A 21,355-nucleotide genomic window follows, 5' to 3' on the forward strand; every position below is an offset into this window, starting at 1 on the left:
CCTGCTAGTCAGTTCAGAACTGAGAGGCAACATGTAATTTTGACAGGGCTTCGCAGGCCTCTAAAGCGACGCCAGTCCCCTTTCTTCAAGGGGAAACACGCTAAACCCATTAACAATTTTTGCCAGTTCAGCAGGCAGGCGGATGCAATTTGCAGGGGCTGCATCTATGTATCCTGATATTAGGGAAAGCGGCACGAATGCAGCCTGCCGGGCGGGCTCTCTATGCGCCAAGGCGGGTGTGCTCTGGCAAGACTTGCTCCAATTTAAACGAGGGGTTTTGAACGTACGCAAGTGACCTGAACTCGGTACTCTGCTCTTGAGGCAGGGGGCCTCTCTCACAAGCATGCTGGAAAGTCACCTTAGCACCTTTTGCAGCTGTACCAGAAAAATTGGAAGCAACCTTATGGAACAAGCAACTTCAAATAATGCCAAGCCATCTCAGAAGCAGCCATTCAGGCCTATCCTCTACGCCATAGGTGTCAAACTCGCGGCCCTCCAGGTGTTGTGGACTACAGTTCCCATCATCCCCTGCCAGCATCATGCTGGCAGGGGATGATGGGAACTGTAGTCCATAACACCTGGAGGGCCGCGAGTTTGACACCTGTGCTCTAAGCCCAGGGCCAACTTTTTCCACTGGACATATAACACGCTTGCTAGCTACACTGCAGGAAATTCATGTTCAGAGCATGGTATATACAGATGTTGTTCAGTCCCAAGACATGTGAATACAACTCAAAGGGAATCGAAGTAGAAAGCATCACAGAGGGAAAACAGACCATGAAAACTTGAAGGGAAGAAAGCATAGATTTGAGGTCACAACTTTATATCCAAATAGAAAATCTTGCTGGAAATTTCTTCTTGGAAATCTTGTTGGTCTTTCAAAGGCTACATGACTCTAACTTCACTCTTCTGCTGCAGATCCGCAGAGCCAGCCACCTGAAAACTTATCCAAACAGTACCCTTACCCCTAATAGAACCCTCAATCCTTCTGTTCTCTTGGTCCCTAGCTACACAAGAGGAAGTGGTACACAGTGGTTAGAGGTCTGTGGTCTAAACCCCCCCATGTTCAAATCCCTTTTCAAACCCTGAAGACAGCAAATAATTGTACACTTCACACATTACGCGCTGTGTTCGAAAGTGGCAAAGCCCGGATGGCTCACCACATGCAAATAAGCCCAAGAGCCACGTTGCACAGATGCACAGCGCCACTTCAAACGTGACCGTGGACAGCCAGAACCTATGAAGTGCCCCTCTTCTATTTATCCAGATTTCCTTGGAGGGTTGCTCATGAGCATAAAGGAGATTGGAATTTCACTGAACAGCACTCAAGAAACGGGGTCAGGCGAAGAGCTGAAGTCCCTAGGGAGGGGCTGCCGCTCAACGGGTGAGAGCCAGCTCAGAAAGCAGACGATCCCCAGAGCAATCCCATATAGAATGATCTTCTGCAGAAGGCCCTGCCAAAGACCTTTCTTGGCCTGAGGCCAAGAAATGTCTTTGGCAGGGCCTTCTGAGGCCAAGAAATAGTGATGAGCAGAAGCACGGGGCCGGGGACCCAATGGTCTGGCTCACTAGACAGCAGCTTCCTGCAAGCACCTGGGATGAGTTTTATGGTGGAAACACTTGGTCCAGTCCAGGATTGCAGGCAGTTCAGAAAAACCTTCCTGTTCCAGGACCCTGGACAGCAGCCACTACTTAAAGGAGATCATACCAAGTTTGATGGACCAGGGATAGAACAGAATAGAATCATAGAGTTGGAAGTGGCCATCAAGACTACCCAGTCAAACCCCTGCTCAGAGAAGGATCCGCCTAGAGTGTCCTTGACAACCCTTCATCCAGCCCTACTTGAAAACCAACTGGGCGTGAAGCAGTTTTATTGGAGAGGATTACAGTTCAGTGAAACTCAGCATGGTTCATCCCCAGCATGGCCAGTGAAAAGGGCTTCTGGTCCTGGAAAAGATTTTTTTTCTTTCTGGGATGCCGGACAGTCCCTGTCAGTCAGAGTAGGCAACTTAATGATAGAAGCAAAAGGCAGCTTCATGTGTTTCTACAATTCACTAGAGCTGAACACAGGTCTCCCAAATCCTGCATCCTGTCCCATCCAGGGACATTGCTTTTGATACGACCATCAATATCATTAGTGGCAATAAGAGTATCCAGCAACATCTAGATTTTAGTCCAGTAGTACCTCAGAGTAGTACAAGATTTTTGGAGTATGCACTTTGGAGAGTCAAAGTTCCTTTCGTAAGAAGAAGAAGAAGAAGAAGAAGAAGAAGAAGAAGAAGAAGAAGAAGAAGAAGAAGAAGAAGAAGAAGAAGAAGAAGAAGAAGAAGAAGAAGAAGAAGAAGAAGAAGAAGAAGAAGAGGAGGAGGAGGAGGAGGAGGAGGAGGAGGAGGAGGAGGAGGAGGAGGAGGAGGAGGAGTTTGGATTTACATCCCCCCTTTCTCTCCTGCAAGAGACTCAAAGGGGCTGACAATCTCCTTGCCCTTCCCCCCTCACAACAAACACCCTGTGAGGTAGGTGGGGCTGAGGGAGCTCCTAGAAGCTGTGACTAGCCCAAGCTGTGTGGGAGTGTACAGGCGAATCTGAATTCCCCAGATAAGCCTCCACAGCTCAGGCGGCAGAGCGGGGAATCAAACCCTGTTCCTCCAGATTAGATACATGAGCTCTTAACCTCCTACGCCACTGCTGCTCCTATATAGGGACCTTTGACCCTCTAAAGCTCATACCCCGAGAATTGTGTTAGCCTCTGAGGTGCCACTGGATTTAAATCTGACTGTTCTACTGCAGATCACAGAGCTACCCTCTAAAAGTAATATATAGCCAAATGAACTGTAATGATTTATTATAATAATTAACGAGAACTATTTTCCTTCTGGCCGGCAAACAATAGGACTTTCGAGCACAGCATTTTTGCATTGTGAGTTAGAGAGAGCTCCATCGCGGGGAGGGGAGGCGGCGGCTGTGAAAATAGATCACTGGGTCAGGGAGGCATTTCTCCTACGTAAGGTAACACAAAGCCTGCCAGATCAGTTTCCCAAGCGAGTATTAGGGCTACAATCTGGATCGGTTGCAACTCACCGTCCTGGGGCGTCGGTAGCGGTTGAGGGAAGTAGTTGCCCGGTTTGTCTGCATCAAAAGGAAAAAAAAGAAACAATTTAGAGAGGGAGAAGAGGCATCTGAGAACAGTTTCCCCCCCCCCCCCCACTTGGACAATCCTTCTGCCATCCCCCCACCCCCAAACATCCCCACCCCCAGCAGAGTATCTCAGGGTTTGGCTGCATGTGCTAAATTTCTAACGAGAACTTTTCAGCCAAGGAACTGGGAGAATCAAAGCAGGAAAGGTCGAAGTATATTTCATCATCATCGTTTTAGAAAGGAAGGGAAGGCTGCTCCAATAAGCCAGCTAAACACCCGTTAAATTGGGTGTTTATGAATACAGAGCAACAGACACTGCACAGTTTGCTGTTCGGTGCAATCTTTCTCCATTCCCCACTGCATGCTGGCCCCTGCTCCCTCTGCTTTTTATTGTATTTTTTCTTCTTCTCTTGATTAAGAAGCCGTTGCAATTTGGTGTTGCATTTGTATGTGCTCTTTTTAAAAGTTACAACAATTAACACTCCACCTCAAGTCTGGAAGGGTGCTACCCATCTTTGAACAAACCGAAAGCAATTCAGCTCTAAACAAACCAGAAGCAGTGTAGCTCTAAACAAACCAGAAGCAGTGTAGCTCTAAACAAACTGGAAGCAATGCAGCTTTAAACAAACTGGAAGAAATGCAGCTCTAAACAAACTGGAAGCAATCCTCCTCTAAGCAAACTGGAAGCAATCCTGCCCTGAACAAACTGGAAGCAATGTAGCTCTAAACAAACCGGAAGCAATGCAGCTCTAAACAAACTGGAAGCAATCCTCCTCTAAGCAAACTGGAAGCAATCCTGCCCTGAACAAACTGGAAGCAATCATGCCCTGAACAAACTGGAAGCAATGTAGCTCTAAACAAACCGGAAGCAATGCAGCTCTAAACAAACTGGAAGCAATCCTCCTCTAAGCAAACTGGAAGCAATCCTGCCCTGAACAAACTGGAAGCAATCATGCCCTGAACAAACTGGAAGCAATGTAGCTCTAAACAAACTGGAAGCAATCCTCCTCTAAGCAAACTGGAAGCAATCCTGCCCTGAACAAACTGGAAGCAATCATGCCCTGAACAAACTGGAAGCAATGTAGCTCTAAACAAACCGGAAGCAATGCCGCTCTAAACAAACCGGAAGCAATGCAGCTCTAAACAAACTGGAAGCAATGCAGCTCTAAACAAACTGGAAGCAATCCTCCTCTAAGCAAACTGGAAGCAATCCTGCCCTGAACAAACTGGAAGCAATGTATCTCTAAACAAACCGGAAGCAATGCAGCTCTAAACAAACCAGAAGCAATCCTCCACTAAGCAAACTGGAAGCAATCTAACTGTGAACAAACTGGAGGCAATCCACCTCTGCAGGGTGGATTAACTGCTCTAGAGAACCAAGAGGCGCCACATCTGCAAAAGGCTCGAGACATTGGGTCTGCCTTGTGCCTATTGGTACCTTCCTGACCCCTGCTGCATCCACCAAAAGAGCCCAACCTGCACTCTGCAGGGGTGGCGCAGACAGGAAGAGATTCTCTTCCGTCCCCATTCAAGCCCCTACTGAAGGGACCTTGAGCTGGCTGAACAAATTGCTTTTCCTCACTTCAACTAAGGAAGAATATTCAAGATTCATTACTAAGTACAGATTTGAACTCCGACCACACTGGTCCAAATCTGGCATGGTAACCACTTTGGTCTCACATTACAATATTCTTATCTATCCTCCATACTATTTACAACAGCCCTACACAGCAGGCCATTATTACTATCCCCTTCTTTTGAGAGAGGGCCAAAGTTTGGAGAGAAGGATATATGTTCAGGTTACCTTGTGAGGGTCTGTCTAAGGATTCTCTATCAAGGCTTAGCCAAACAGGGAGGGGTGTGTTTTGCAAAAAAAACTTTGATCATTATAAAATGCTCCACCCCAATCCTGTTTGGGGGGTTCTTTGAAACTGAGAAAGACAGATATCATACATATCCATTCACATGGACGTCAGGAATTTTTCCTATCCAGTAAAAAGTTTGTCTCTCTTTTATTTTGCACCATTAATTTTCATCTAGAAACATCAATCAATAAAGAAGTTTTAAACTGTTGACTGGGCCCAACTGTCTTAAAACCACCCAGACAATAAGATTAAGCACAGTACGTCTGTCAAGAACTGAGACAACCCCATATTAGCTATGCAGAACAGACTCCAAAGTTAGTCTGAGCAATTTCAGTGGAATGGGGCCAGGCTGAGAGGAGTATTACCCTAGTCTGGCCTTCTTCCAAGGAACCTTCAAAAAAAGTGCAGGGGGGCAGGGGGAGTTATTGATTTGTTTTTATCCTGTTTTTCAGGGAAAATACAATCTCCCAAAGCAGCTCACGTCAATCAAAAATCCAATACGCGGAGTTGGCAGAAGGCACCATACATCAGTATGAACAGACCCTGCCCTCAGGTTTACAAATCTGGAGAAATAAGTATTATATAATTCTCCGCCACTTCTGTATCAAACGTCTGATAACACAGGGGTGCAATGGAACGAGGCTGCCTGTCGCAACTCTGCATGATCGGCTGCTCAGCCCTGAACAGGGACTCATGCTAAACACAAGGCTCCTCAGGAGCAGCAGTGGAGTAGGAGGTTAAGAGCTCGTGTATCTAATCTGGAGGAACCGGGTTTGATTTCCAGCTCTGCCACCTGAGCTGTGGAGGCTTATCTGGGGAATTCAGATTAGCCTGTGCACTCCCACACACGCCAGCTGGGTGACCTTGGGCTAGTCACAGCTTCTCGGAACTCTCTCAGCCCCACCTACCTCACAAGGTGTTTGTTGTGAGGGGAGAAGGGCAAGGAGATTGTAAGCCCTTTTGACTCTCCTGCAGGAGAGAAAGGGGGGATATAAATCCAAACTACTACTCCTTCTCCTCCTCCTCTTCCTCTCCTTTTCCTCCTCCTCCACAGTCTGAATGTAACCCTTTCCAGGTGGCAGAGCACAGAGCACATCCAATTTTAATTCAGAGAATGAAAGAAAATAGTGTATTTGGGAAAGCTCTGGTTTACTGCCACAAAAGCAACACTCGACGTATTTCTCTTTCGGCACTGAGAGAGGCAGGATGGCAGTTTCCTCCACGCTGCCTTCGGCAAGTCAATCCATCAAGGTCCCCCTGACCCCAGCTGGGATGCAAATCAAACTATTTATTACCTATCCTGCAAAAGCTTCCCTAGACACGGATCCATCAAACCCATTTGAGTTGATTGGTGACCTGCGTGCGAAATGCTGCAGCTTGTTAGCCAGCCAGGGTGGTTTGGGAGAGAGGCACACACGAGGCATATGCACAAATAATTTTCCTGGGGGGCTCCATGTTAAAAAGAATTCATTCGAGCCAGACAATCAGGAAAAAAAACAACAGGAAGGAAAATTAATTTTGAAGTTCTTCTTTTCACCCTCCTTTAAAGGGCAGGGTCATGGGGGGGTCGGGGTCCCTCCAATTGCAGGTCCTGGGACAGTTACCTCTGTAGCCAACTGGCGATGACCCGCCCTGAAGCTAGTACGTCAGGGAGAAAGCTAGATTGAATCATCCTTCCTGATACACCAGCTTTCTTCTAGCAGGGAAGAGTTAAAAAATTTCTTTCCCAAACATGGATTTCTCAATTGAAAACCAAAAAAACAAGAAAAGAGATGTTAGAATCTGCTGAATGTAAAAATTAGCACTGGGAGACGATGAAGAGGAAAGAGTTACGACCTTCCATGTTAAAGTTATGTTTGCATGGCTCTAAAATACAACCACGTACCATCTCTAGGGTCTTAGTAATTGGACAGAACAACAACAACCACTAAGGGTTAATGCTCACGGTGCCAGACACAGCTAGACCGCAGACTTCAGTTAAACCATCTGACCAAGGCTCTAGTCCTTAAGAGGGTAAAATATAGATCTAAGGGTGAAATTCCTGGTGATGCCAACGATAACCCAGCAGTGCGGTATTTCTAGTGATAAAGGGGATGTTTCCCTTTGACCAGCAACAGAAGAATTAAAAATGGATAAAGCAATGAATTCAGCAAATACAGGCAATAGATTGAATTTGCATAATTTATACGGGTCGTAGAATTTGTGGGCTCGGTCTTCAGCGGAGAATGCAGACGACCACGGTTTGGCAAGGGGGTGAAGGACAGACCAAAAACTAAGACAAAGCGCGCACCACCTTATCTGCGAACAACAACCGCTGCCAAACAATGCAGAGCGAGCTTCCGTGTCGCACGTTGACCCCTTCCAAAGCTGTTGTCACAGCTACAGCTGTAAGTTGGTGCATCTGCCTTTCAAGCGGCAAACACACGCAAAAATCCGAACACTTAGCTGGGCCCCCAGAGAAATATCTCCTATACATTCCGGCTCTCAACCGCTCCCCGACACTTTCTATATCTGGCAGAAGCGGCGCTCCAGGGATTTAGAGAAACCAGAGAACAGCCAAGGAGCCCCCTGCAATACCTTCGGGAGACAGACACACATCCCTCGGGCAGTCCTGGAATCTAAGCTAGAGGAGCACCCTATTTTCAATGCCCCCTGCAGGCCACGGGAAGCCATAATAAAGATGAGGGCTGTTTGATCTCCATCCAAGGCACATTTGATGGGGGCAGCCGGCTGCAAAGTGCTGAGCTCAAAGCGTAGGACCGCTGCTCAACCTCAGTTTACAAAAGGCTACCAACCTCCAGGAAGGGGCTGGAGATTTTCCAGAATCATAACTGACCTCCCGACTACACACAAATAAATAACTTATTTATTGGTTACTTATTTACTCAAAACATTTATTTCATTTTTGGAGAAAACGGCTGCTTTGGAAGATGGGCTGCATGGAATACCCATACCCTACCCAAGTCCTTCCCCTCCCTAAACCCCACTCTCAAATCTTCTGGCATTTCTGAACCCGGAGTTGGCAACCCTCATCTGCAGAGAATTTGGTTCATGGAATAACCAACTGCTAGTGCGTTTTTTGCACAAGGACTGCACCATTCACAAGAGACGCTTTGCTCCAATAGCCATATTATGGGCCCTGTGGCAAAGGTGAGTTTTGTTTGTAAGAAAAGATGTTTTCAGAGGGCAAAGCTGTGTGTGGAGAATGGGAGAGGAAATGCTTGACTTTTGAGCCAGCGTGGCGTAGTGGTTAAGAGCAGGTGGATTCTAATCTGGAGAACCAGGTTTGAATCCCCACTCTTCCACCTAAGTGGCGGTGGCGTAGGAGGTTAAGAGCTCGTGTATCTAATCTGGAGGAACCGGGTTTGATTCCCAGCTCTGCCGCTTGAGTTGTGGAGGCTTATCTGGGGGATTCAGATTAGCCTGTACACTCCCACACACGCCAGCTGGGTGACCTTGGGCTAGTCACAGCTTTTCAGAGCTCTCTCAGCCCCACCTACCTCACAGGGTGTTTGTTGTGAGGGGGAAAGGGCAAGAAGATTGTAAGCCCCTTTGAGTCTCCTGCAGGAGAGAAAGGGGGGATATAAATCCAAACTCTTCTTCTTATCTGGTGAACCAGATGTGTTCCCACACTCCTACATTCCTGCTGGGTGATCTTGGGCTAGTTACAGTTCTCTCCAAACTCTCTCAGCCCCACCTACCTCACAAGGTGTCTGTTGTGGGGAGAGGAAGGGAAAGGAGCTTGTCAGCCACCTTGAGTCTCCTTGCAGGAGAGAAAGGTGGGGTATCAATCCAAGCTCTTCTTCTTCTTCTTCTTAGAAACAACAAGAAGAAGAGTTTGGATTGATACCCCATTTTTCTGCTCAAAATGGCCTTCCCTGATGGCATCCTTCACTTCCCCATAAGTTTTGCAGCAGTGTTAAATAGAATACAGTGTTAAATAGAATAACCCTGCCCACCCACCCCACCACCACCACTGTAATGCCGATCATAAGAATGGTCAGGATGGTATTGCGCTTGTGTGCTTTTCCCTCTGTTACTTCCTGCACTGAGACAGAAGACCTTCCTGGTTTAGAACTGCCATTTTCACAGCAGCCTTCCAATTAACCGCGGTTTGTTTCTTGCCAGGATTCTAAACCGGGATTTATCAATAGTTGAACAAGGCCTGTTCAGTTCTCACATGCATTCACTGCGTCACCAAGACTCCACCTCTGAGGTCTGAAGTTACAAGACAACAAAGTGGTTACACTTATATTTTGCAGAATAACAGAAGGCAATTGCTGGAGTTAGGCAGAATTCTTTTGTCATCGGACGACAAACCGTTTTGTGGAACTCCGACAACTTCTGCCCTCTGCAGTACCAACTTTCTTTTTACTTCCCAGATCTACTTTGTTCCACTCCCCTTCGGTTGTGGGTATTTGATTATTCAGCTTCAGAACAACATTTACAATTAAATCCAACATTCAAAAAATCCAATTAAAGAAAGATGCATGTTTTTGGCTCATATGCCTGTTAAGAGTAGACCTGAAAATGTAAAAGTGGAAGATTCGCAAGACCTCTCCAATAAGGCACTGACTGAGCAACATGTCCAACGGAGTCCAGCATCCTGCCCCCAAACAGGAACCTCCAGGAAATCGACAAGCGGGGCATGAAGGCAACAGGCCAATTGCTTGTCCCTAGCATCTGTGAGTCAAAGATAGACTGCCTTTAAACAAGGAGGCTCCACTGAGCTAATACTTAAACACAGCTACATTTTACATTCATTTGTCTAACCCTTTATAAGAAGAGACTAACTACTTTGCAGCATCAGAGCAAAGGTCCCTCTAATTCACCATTCTGCTTCTAACAACATCCATCTGGGTGCCCCAAGGAAGCCCAAACGCAGGTTAGGACAGCAACAGCACTTCCCCATTTCCCCCCCAGCATCGGTATATTTAAAGGTACACTGCCTCTGCATGTGGAAGTTCTATTCTCTATCTGGGCTCATAACCACCAGTAAACCTAATCGATCTGAGTTTTGGATAGGGCTTGATTTCCTTGCCTCGCTCTCCTTGCCCTCAGAGATTCGCAAACAATAGAAAAGAATGTGCATAATTTACGCAGACAGAAAAACCTAGCTGCATCTGTGCCATGTAGAATTCTGAATCAGAATTTTTTTTTTAAAAGCACACAGTACAGAAATCTCCGGTGGAATCAAAGTAGCTCAATTAGTCCACAAGGGAGAGAAGGAGTTAACCAAAAAAAACCCTCCAAGCCACACCTTCTTTTCCCTAAGTCCCTCCCTCTGCCACACCTCCCAGCCCTGTTTTCCCACCACCCTAACCACCCACCCGGCCATTCATGTGCCAAGGGAGGCCACCTACAGTTGTTGAGGAAAAGCAGGACGGCAAAGCCCAGGGTCGAAGTGGCCAGGAGGATAAGGCAAATGTTGCAAGGGATCATGAAGTAGCGGACCACCAGGGAGACCTTGTGCTGGTACATCCGGTCCCGCTCCAAGGAGCCCGGCCCCATGGGGTACTGGCAAGCGGTCATGCCGCTAACCGGGGCCCAGGCCCCCACAGGTAGATCCAGGGCAGCGGTTCTTCCGGGAACGCAGAAGCGCCACCTCCACGCCTCCCTGTTCCCAAAGCGGCAGTGCGCTAAGTGTTCTCCGGCACTGCCATCCTCCAGCCGGCATGCACAAGGGCTCAGTTTTCAGGGTGAAAGATCCGATGGTTCACGGCCCATCCTGAGGCTGTCATCGAAAACCACAAGAAGAAACTCCAGGGGCGAGGGGATCGGTGTTCCACCCACGGACTGCTCTGCGTGGGACTCCACGCTCCTTCCAAAGCAAGTCACGGATGCCGGGACTCCACATCAACAAGCCAATCCGGCCATTTCTGACACGGCACGAAAGGAAGCCCCAAAACCTCACCAGCTCTGGGATGCTGCCCACTCCCGCCACGAAATCAGGGAGGAGACAGCTGAGTTGCAGACCAAAAAAGAACAACTCTTGCCAGCCACATCTCTCCTGGAAAAAGGAATTATAATCCCAATTTGAAGACTGGTTTTCCTTGCGTGCCGCTGTGCTAAGAATCAGAGGGGCCGGGAGGGAACAGAGGCGGACTTCTCCAAGAATGGCAAGTGCTCACTGAGTCTTTGGTGGCTCTCACAAAACGTGGCTCTCATCATTAAAGGCGTGGCTCTCTCATTATTAAACCATCAATTTGTTTGCCTGGTGTTCTTTGGTCCTGGAGCGAGTCACTTTGGCCCATGCATTCCTCGGACGATGTGGGTGTCTGTGCCAGAAAGATGCAGAAAGGAGATAACCCCCAAACTTAATCCCGAGAGCTGGCAGACGCACCCTCTTGGTTGCCTCTGTGTTCAGCAAGGAGGCCAGACTCCGCACTCCCTTCCCAAAGAATGCCAAAGTCCAGGGGCGGAGGGGGGGGGGCTCAGCTGCAGTTTCCTCAGCGGCAGCTGCCGCCAGCCTCCTGTGGTCCTCCGTGTCCCCTCTCAGCCCCCTCCTCCAGCGACAGGCCGACAGGGAGCCGCGCCGACTCCGTTCCCCGCTTTGGCATCAGCTGGAATCGGCTAAATCCACCGCCACCTTCTCCTTGTGCCAAGCCAGCCTTTCCTGGAGAGCTCAATACACAAGGAGAGAAACCGGGTGGAAAACGCACGCTTCCCGGCCCCCAAACGCACCAGCGACAAAAGGTGAGGATCGGGGGGGGGGGGGGAGTCTGGAGTCCTGACAATAGAAAGGGGTCTTGAGCACGGCACGGAACAGGAATCCAAAGCAACGAAGCACAGCCCCCACGCCCAAGTTTCTTGTGCCCCCAGAAGCTCCGAGTGGTGGGAGAGGAAGGCAGGAAAGGTTATTGTCCTCTGTCGTCTCTGAGGCACTGCTGGGGGATTGGTCTCAGCGCATCCCCGGTGGGAGCTGTCCCTCTTCCATCAGCAGGTAGCTTCATCTTCTCTCCCTGGCTCTCTCTCTCTCTCTCTCTCAGCCACCGGTCTCCTCCCTTCAAAACGAGGAAACTGTTCAGCTGCCACCGCTGCTCCTCGCAGAGGAAGAATAAAGACAAGATGAATAGAAAAGAGCACGCGGGTTCGGAAGATCGCCCGGGTCTGCTCCTTCGCACCGAGGCACTCCAAGCAAGAGCCCGAGATGGAGAGGCAGTAAAAACAAAGGAGAGGAGCCTGTGGAGAGGCGAGGTATTTTCTGCCCGGGGGTTCTCTAGGGAGCTGTTCTCATGCAAATAGGCAGCAACCTGTGGTCATCGGGTGCCTTCAAAGATGCTTCTGGAGCTACGGACACCTGTGAACATCTCTGCGGAGATGGGGGGCGAAAGCCAAGCAGAGGACTGTTGGGCTGCTCACATCTCGTTGCCTGCCTCCAAGAGAGTGAAAGGAAAATCACCTCCTCCCTTCCCTCTCCAACCGCCCCCCCCCCCCCACCACTCACCCCGCTTCTCATTTGTGAACTCAAGATGTTGAAAGGGGCGGAGAAGATACAGTAATGTCAAAACTCATTATGTGCGTCGTCGCTCTGGGCCACTCCAGGCTTCCCCTGGTTGTGAACGACACACCCTCCCCGCCCAGGCAGGCACAGGGGCTCGGTCCCCTTTAACAGCTGCTCGGGAAGGGTGTGGAAGGGGTGTCTGGACACCCCTCCAGGACACGGATCAAATTGCACGCCTGGCTGGGAGAAAAAGGTGTAACACAAGGCCCCTTTGAACACACAGAAAAGTCTTGGGAGGAATGCTGAGTGGCGCCTGCTGCGAAAGAGATGGGATCGAAAGTTGAGGGCTGGACCCAGTGGGGGAAATTTAAGCATCCCTATCAAAGGAAATGAGGTGGAGCTTGCATTTCTTGTACCCTGCTTTGTTACTCAGCACAGGTAGGAGGCAAATGGGTCACCAATAGCTTACTCAGCTTGAAAAAGCAATTCAAGGAGCCTTCGGTCTACAACGTTATGTACCACTCTCGTTTCAGCCGTGATAGCTAGAAGGAACCTCCATATGCAGGAGCAGTATACCTCTGAATGCCTGACACTGCAGGACAAAGAGCAGAACAGGACTGGCCACTGCTGGAAAGGGGGACAGGATAGATGAACCGCCATGCAAAGAGGTAGTACAGTTACAGAGCAGTAACGGGAGACGGGGCAGTTCACGTGCTTGAGAGCTTCCTAGAAGCCTCTCCCTAGCAGCTGTTGGAAACTGGATGTTGGACAAGATGGTCCAATCTAGCAGGGCTTTTCTTAATGTCCCTAGAAACTTAGTCTATGATCTTTACCTGCCCCGTGGCTCTGTACAGAGAGCAGCAGTGGCGTAGGAGGTTAAGAGCTTGTGTATCTAATCTGGAGGAACCGGGTTTGATTCCCAGCTCTGCCGCCTGAGCTGTGGAGGCTTATCTGGTGAATCAGATTGGCTTGTGCAGTTCAGTGCAGTGACCTTGGGCTAGTCACAGTTCTTCTGAGCTCTCTCAGCCTCACCTACCTCACAGGGTGTTTGTTGTGAGGGGGGAAGGGCAAGGAGATTGTAAGCCCCTTTGAGTCTCCTGCAGGAGAGAAAGGGGGGATATAAATCCAAACTCCTCCTCCTCCTCCTCCTCCTCCTCCTCCTCCTCCTCCTCTTCTTCTTCTTCTTCTTTTTCTTCTTCTTCTTCTTCTAAATCCTCTTTCTATCCCCCCATTTCTCTCCTGTAAGGAGACTTAAAGGGGCTTACAAACTCCTTACCCTTCCCCCCTCACAACAAACCCCCTGTGAGGTGGGTAGGGCTGAGAGAGCTCCGAAGAAGTTGACTCACCCAAGGTCACTCAACTGGCATGCGTCAGAGTGCACAAGCTAATCTGGTTCACCAGATAAGCCTCCACAGCTCAAGTGGCAGAGCGGGGAATCCAACCCGGTTCTCCAGATTAGAGTGCACCTGCTCTTAACCACTGCACCACGTTGGCTCCTCTGATCCTGTGGGTATAGCTTCCAAATAGCCTGACCTCTGGGCACTCATCCTATGATCCAGCTCTGTATCTTGGAGACGCTGAGAAAGCGGCTAAAACGTTTGGGTCCAACTCGAGACTGGCCAACCCCGAACAAGGGGGACGAGACCCCCGTCCGTGCCATGACGAAGAACAACGAAGCTCATCCGTATTTTGGAAATGTGATTTATGGGATTTCACCACTCAGCTGCTCGGCCTCCAAAGCCCCATCTTACTTTCCCTTTGCGCAAATCAAATAAAGGCCCCTTTGTTTCCACGTGTCCTTATTCCACCTGCCTCACATGTCCTCGTTCCAAAGGTCCCTCGTTACACGCACACTCTTTTGGACGCAGCTCCCAAATCTATAAATTATGTAATCAATCTCCTGAGTTGGGAACGGTGTCAACAAAAGAAAAAGGGCCCCTTTATGACCACATTCGGAAACAAGAAAGAGTGAATTCGTAAGCCCCCCAACTGTGACGCCGTTGGATAAACCAACCATTTGCTAAGCAGATGTCCTCAGCTCTGTTTTTGTGCTTCACGCTGTGATACTCTTGTCAGTGACATCAGAACTTGAACCCAGAACTTCCTCGTGGGAAATGGGTCTGAGCTACGAGAGAAAACATGGATGGAATGGAGCCAGGCACCCCCTTCAGATATGCATTGCCAAGTCTGGGTTGGGGCAGTCCGGGAGATTTGGGAAGGACAGGGTTTGGGATGGAAAGGATCTCAGAGGGGTTTAATGCCACAGACCCCAACCTCCAAAGCAGACATTTTCTCAGGTCAACAGTTCTCTGTAGCCTGAAGATCAGTTGTAATGCCAGGAGATCTTAAGGCTCTTTCTGGAGATCTAGACACCAAAGTGACTCATGATATTGCAAGATCAAGATCCGGCAACCTGGCCCCAAGGCTGGATGGCCCACAAGCACACCTAGCCTTACACAGCCGCCTCCTTTCCTTCTCCAATCCGGAGGGTTTCTCACAACACTCTAAGCGCCCGTCAAGCGCTGGAAAATGAGGGCAAACCTCCCTCTCAGGTATTTGGAGAGGTGACCCACCGGTGAGTCACAGGAACTTCCTGCCTCCCACACACAAGAGACTGAAAAAGAACGAAAGGAGGCCGGAGGTGGGATGGGAACGTGAGCAGCTCTTCCTCCGGGAGCGGCCTACAAAATCAGCAGGGAAGGAGGGGGCATCGACAGCAGAGGCAGGTTTTAGAGCTCGCCTGGTGACAGGTTTCAGGGAAGCCAGCACAAGGTGCGTGATTGATTTATTCCGCAGGCCGAGCCCAGTCGCATCAGCCACGGATCGTGGTCCGCTGGGTACTGGAGAACGCGTCGGAATTTGGCCGTGGATGCCGGCTGGCATCAGACCACGAGAAGACGGGTCCCAACCACTCCGCTCACCCCCAAAAGCCTCTCTGGATGCCTTGGAAAGTCATTGCATTGAAAGGCACCCCGTCCTGGTTTCATGCCGTTTGCATCCAGCAATCAAGATCTTTCAAAGCGTAAAAGCGACACTGCTGGATGAAACCAAAGGTCTGCCGAGTCCAACTTCCTGCTTAACAGAGTGGCCAACAAGTTCTCCTTTAAATTACAGTTATGTTTTGCTTCATTTATACCCCACTTTTCACCCCACTGGGAATTCACAGCAACCTACATTGTTCTCCTCCCCCAATGTTATCTTCACAACAACTCTATGAGGAAGGTTAAGTTAAGAGTGTGTGACTGGCCCCAGGTCGCCCAGCAAGCTGCCATGGCACAGGAGGATTCGAACCTGGATCTTCCAGAGTCTAGTCTAACCACTACCCCACACTGTCTCTCAGAAGGACCAAGACACAAACACACACACCCCGGCTGTTGCTCCCAGCAATTGATATTGAGATGAAGCATTTTCAGATATGGAGATTGCATTTATGCACCATGGCTAACAGACATTTTTGTCTTCTATCCATTTGTCTAACCTATTTTTAAAGCCATCGGAGGCTATTGCTAACCCTTGTAGCATTGAGTTCCACAAGTTCACGCCGTATTGGGTGAAGAAGTGCTGGAAGTCTCTCAGCACGACAGGAATTGGGTATTCGGGAATTCTGCCACGGCACAAAATGTGCAATTGGGTGCAGAATTCAGCTCCTTAATAGCTCGGTTATCAAGTTTCTAGGCCTCATGACCAGAGAGATAACCTTGCCAGGGGATAGACCAGGCCTGTTGAAACCTGAGAAGCCACGAGGCGGTTAAACAAGATTTGCTTATGCTTTGAAGTCGAGCAGACACCGCCCTTCCCTATGAATAGCCTGAATAATTTAACTGCAGCTATTTGCAGTGCGTATTGTGTTTTTTTTAAAACACTGATTGAACTACACCAACAAAAAGACCTGTACTGTTTTGCATAATTTATTCCGGGTTTGGGGGGAAAAGAAGCTGCAGAGCTCCAGCGATATCTTATTTAACAACGTCTCTGACCTCTGAGACGATACGAATCCCTTTCCCACACACCTGTGGACAGGAGGACTAGAATGCTGCTGTTTCTCAAAAAGCCAAGAGTCTCGGGAACCTGCGTTCCGCACCACGGGAACTTCGGTTTTCTAAACTTTGCTCGCATAGGCTGGGCCTGCAAGAACCTAGCAGGAGCTGAGCTGTCCTTTAGCAAAAGGAAACTGCACTTATTCATTCCCAAAGCGCGTGGAGTGGTGCCTGGGGGTAAACGGCCATAGAAGGGCAGCATCATATTGTCCCATTGCAGAAACACGGATAAACAAACACACCCCAGCCTGTGACCCTGTTCTACTTTTATAGACATGCCAGGCAATTTCAGACCCATGTTCTTTTAGAAACGTTGGACCTCAGCCAAGAGCTGTAAATCTCCCAGCCCCTTTCCTCACCCCGGCGGGGAAAAGAAAAAGCGAGAAAAGAAAAGGAGGCCTGCAAATAATTCATTTGCATGTCTCCATTTGCATGTTTCCATATGCACAAGCCTAGCAAATCCCAGAGGGAGGGGAAGAATGTGCCCCTAAAATGCCCCCCAAAGAGGGTGTGAAGGCGGCCCACTCCAACTCTCCCCCTCCCAGCAGTGGAATCGAAAACTCTACTGGGGGAGCAAGTGTGAAAAGAGGAATACCTGGATCAAATCAAGACCTGTACTCTCCTGGGTCAAAGCAAGCCCTGTACCCAGTGTGGTTAAGAGCAGGTGCACTCTAATCTGGAGAATCGGGTTTGATTCCCCGCTCTGCCACTTGAACTGTGGAGGCTTATCTGGTGAACTAGATTAGCTTGTGCACTCCAACACACCCCTCCTGGGTGACCTTGTGCTAGTCACAGTTCTTTGGAGCTCTCTCAGCCCCACCCACCTCATAGGGTGGTTGTTATGGAGTGGGGGAAGGGAAAGGAGTTTGTAAGCCCCTTAAAGAAAGGGGGGATATCTTCTTCTTCTTCTTCTTCTTCTTCTTCTTCTTCTTCTTCTTCTTCTTCTTCTTCTTCTTCTTCTTCTTCTTCTTCTTCTTCTTCTTCTTCTTCTTCTTCTTCTTCTTCTTCTTCTTCTTCTTCTTCTTCTTCTTCTTCTTCTTCTTCTTCTTCTTCTTCTTCTTCTTCTTCTTCAGATGTCCCCCTGGGCGGCATGCCCTTGCTAAGCTGTGACATGCATCCAAATTTTATTTTATTGAACAGAAGCCAATAAAAGTGGTCAGGGGGGGCTGCCAATTTTAATTCCAGCAGTCAAGGAAGAAAACTCTGTACATGCTCAGGGACACCACCTCCTCAGGTCAGGTTGCACATGCAAGGAAATAATCCCAGCATCTGGAGTCAAATAGGAGTGAACTGTCAATTTGACCCTTGTTCTTCTTCTGTACTTCTAGGCCAGGGAGGTTTTTAATAGCCAGGAACTCTGATTTATCTTCAGAAGTTGACCAATGGAAAAAGTCCACACCGACGGACCGCTTGCCCACACGCATAGCTCAGCTTCCCTCCCCTCCCCTCCCCTCCGGGAGGAGGCATGGCTCTGCTTGGCATACAGTAGGCCGCAGGTTCAAACCCTGGCATCTCCAGTAAGGATCAGGCAGGAGGTGCTGAACAAAGACCTCTGCTTGAAACCCTGCAGAGCGGCTGCCGGTCTAAGTAGACAATTCTAATCTTGATGGACCAAGGACCTGATTTGGTACAAGACAGCTTCACGGGCGTCCAATATGTTCCTAGTGGGAGTAGGGAGATGCTGTGTCTCTTGCAGAACAGACACTCCGGTCAAGACGAGAAGCTCCGTTTCCAGGTCTGTGTGAACTGAAAGATAGTGTGGCAGCAGTGGCGTAGTGGCTAAGAGCAGTGGCTAAGAGCAGGTGCACTCTGATCTGGAGGAGCCGGGTTTGATTCCCAGCTCTGCCGCCTGAGTCGTGGAGGCTTCTCTGGGGAATTCAGATTAGCCTGTGCACTCCCACCCACGCCAGCTGGGTGACCTTGGGCTAGTCACAGCTTCTCGGAGCTCTCTCAGCCCCACCCACCTCACAGGGTGTTGGTTGTGAGGGGGGAAGGGCAAGGTGATTGTCAGCCCCTTTGAGTCTCCTGCAGGAGAGAAAGGGGGGATATAAACCCAAACTCTTCTTCTTCTACAAGGCGCAAGAATTCCTTGTTTCGACATGTAGAATCTCCTGGGTTGACGAGTCAACAAAGAAAAGCATTCTCGGAAGCTTACTTATAAGGTGGGGGAAACCCCATACGCATCATTTTGGTACATCGTTTACCGAGCCATAGCATCATTTACAGAGCCCTTTGCAGGCAACTCCGTCCCAGAGGTGAGCGCATTTCCCCAACCCCCTACTGAACAGGGTAGTCACCACCCAGCTTCTCTCGCATCCGCTCCTCGAAATCTCCCCCTCTGCCGTGCAGGGCTCACGCCGACAGGCGCCCTCTGCCGTCTCTTCGGGCCCACAGCAAATTGATCCACATATTCCTGCCTCCCTCTCCAAAGGGCACGATACTGATCTGACTGCGTGTCGTGTTTTCTCCCGTCCAAGAGAGGGGAGGAGGAGGAGGAGGGGGGGGGGGACGCACTCGGGAACGAGGGATTTTAAATTAGAAAACTGTACAACCCCGAACGAAAAGATTGCATAAATGACTCAATGTCATCTGCCTCCGTGTCAACGTTTATTCGAGCAGAGAACGCAAGTTGCGGTTCCAGTTTATTAAAGCTAGCATATATTTGCGCTCGGGTGTTTTGTTGTGCTGGGGCGTCGGCGAAACTTCTTGGTATTCCGGTGTACTAGCAAAAAGCCTGCCAAACAGGGCCAACAAAATAGCCTGTGGCTGAACAGAGGAGAAAATGACAGCTCCTGTTCCTGATTGGGTTTTATCGCACAGCTCTTCCTCTTCCTGAGAGCCAGCGTGGTGTAGTGGTTAAGAGCAGGTGGATTCTAATCTGGAGAACCGGGTTTGATTCCCCACTCCTCCACCTGAGTGGCAGAGGCTTGTCTGGTGAGCCAGATGCGTTTCCGCACTCCTCCATTCCTGCTGGGTGACCTTGGGCTAGTCACAGTTCTCTCAAAACTCTCTCAACCCACCTACCTTACAAGGAGTGTGTTGTGGGGAGAGTTTGTAAATCACCTTGAGTCTTCTTACAGGAGGGAAAGGTGGGATATAAATCCAAACTCCTCCTCCTCCATCCCTGTTTCCACTCTCAAGGCATCCCTCAAGGACTGAACGATCATCCTTTGGTGCTTCCAGACTATTCCCCTGCTTGGTCGTTACCCACCTCTGTTCATCCACTTTCATTGTTCACCTTTTCTTTTCTATGCTGTTTCCTAAACGGGAAGTACGTTGGTTGCTGGGCATGCAAATAGGTTTGAGATGAGCCCAGGGATTGGTGAAATGGCTATCAATGTCACAACGCTGTTGATGCAGCAACATTCCTTCGGTGTGGTTTCTAAGAAGCAAGTGTACTGCTGAGGAATAAGCTGGCCAGTCCTGCCTGCATGGGAAACACAGACCAGCAGAGAGCAAATGCAGAGAGAGACACGCAAAAGCACAAAGATCTAGATTCTCCGGCTTGCAACATAATCCGTCCCTGTGCCCAAATCAGGAAGAGTCACTTCATTTTCCAAATCCTTTCAGCTGCCTCTGGACGCGCCGACGATAAAAATTTGTATGGATGGGCAGCAGCCTCTCAACTGGGTCCCTCAAGAGATGTATAAACTACGAGCTGGATTTTGAAAGCTTTCCGTTCGCAGAAGCCGTTGGGATGGAACTGAGCACAGTTTTTCTGTCTGTGAGGATTTCCAAATCCCACTGATCTCTCGCTATAGCCAACCATATGCCATATGCCAGTTTAGGGAAATCATTTTCAGGGTGGTGGCTTTATTGAAAAACTGAAGGGGGCCCCCCGAGCTGTGGGTTTTATAAACAAGGTACAACTGAGAATTGGATGGAGGGGGAAACCTGGCGTGAATGAAGAGGGCAAATAGAAAAGGGGATTTAGTCAAACTTTGAGGAGAAAAGCCAGAGAGTTCAAGAGGAGGCAGACCAGACCCTTAAAGCCCCGGGGCTCAGTTGCTGCCTGAATCATTATGAAGAGGGAAAATGTTTGTGACAAGAGTCCGTTCCGTGCCTCCCTGTCTCTGCCCCCACACCCCACGACGCCCTCCCCCAGCTTTCTAAACCACAGTGTTTAAATGCATTAAGGCGGCCGTGCGACCAAATAGACGCCTTAAAAGCCCCAGATTGCTAATGGGTTTATTGCTAAAGAGCTCTCAGCAAGAGACCAACAGCTGAGCCCTTGCTAAGAACTGCCCAAAGGAGAGGGGCGGCGATGGCAGAGGGCGAGGCATAGGCGACGGTCCCCCATCCACCTTCACAAAGGTATTTCCACTGACCAGACCCTATTTCTTTGGAGCAGGGGTCTTCAAACTATGGCCCTCCAGATGTTCATGGACTACAATTCCCATCAGCCCCTGCCAGCATGGCCAAGTGGTAGGACTCATGGGAATTGTAGTCTATGAACATCTGGAGGGCCATAGTTTGAAGACCCCTGCTTTGGAGGAACCATGGCTCAGAAGCAGAACATCAGTTTGGCATGCGGATGGTGCCAGCAGGGGCGTACCACCCAGGGGGATATATGGGGTCAAATGTCCCTGGGTTGCGGCAATTTAGTCACATGGGGGCGCCCCACACACCCTTCCTCCTCCCCCCCCCCCGGGTCCATACACTGTCTTCAAGACCTGGTGCAAAATAAACGTTTGGTCATGGTGGGGGAGGGTGGCCACCCCATACCGGGGAGGGGGGAGAGAGAAAGATTTTGCACCAGGTTACATTTTCCCTAGATACGCCTCTAGGTGCCAGGTTCAATTCCCAGCATCTCCAGTTAAAAGGACCGGACCGTATGGAAGGCTGAGGCCTGGAGAGCCCTACCAGTCTGAGTA

General features: G+C 49.5%; 1 protein-coding gene across 1 annotated transcript in view; it reads right to left on the bottom strand.

Annotated features, from left to right (window-relative positions):
• AGRN (agrin) overlaps nucleotides 1-21,355 on the bottom strand; it is a 251,155-nt gene that overhangs the window by 140,344 nt on the left and 89,456 nt on the right. Inside the window, 1 exon segment of the mRNA XM_048518531.1 lies at nucleotides 3,079-3,126. Coding sequence (XP_048374488.1) covers nucleotides 3,079-3,126 — 48 coding nt within the window.

The sequence above is a fragment of the Sphaerodactylus townsendi genome, linkage group LG16 (genome assembly GCF_021028975.2).
Source record: "Sphaerodactylus townsendi isolate TG3544 linkage group LG16, MPM_Stown_v2.3, whole genome shotgun sequence".
NCBI lineage: Eukaryota > Metazoa > Chordata > Lepidosauria > Squamata > Sphaerodactylidae > Sphaerodactylus > Sphaerodactylus townsendi.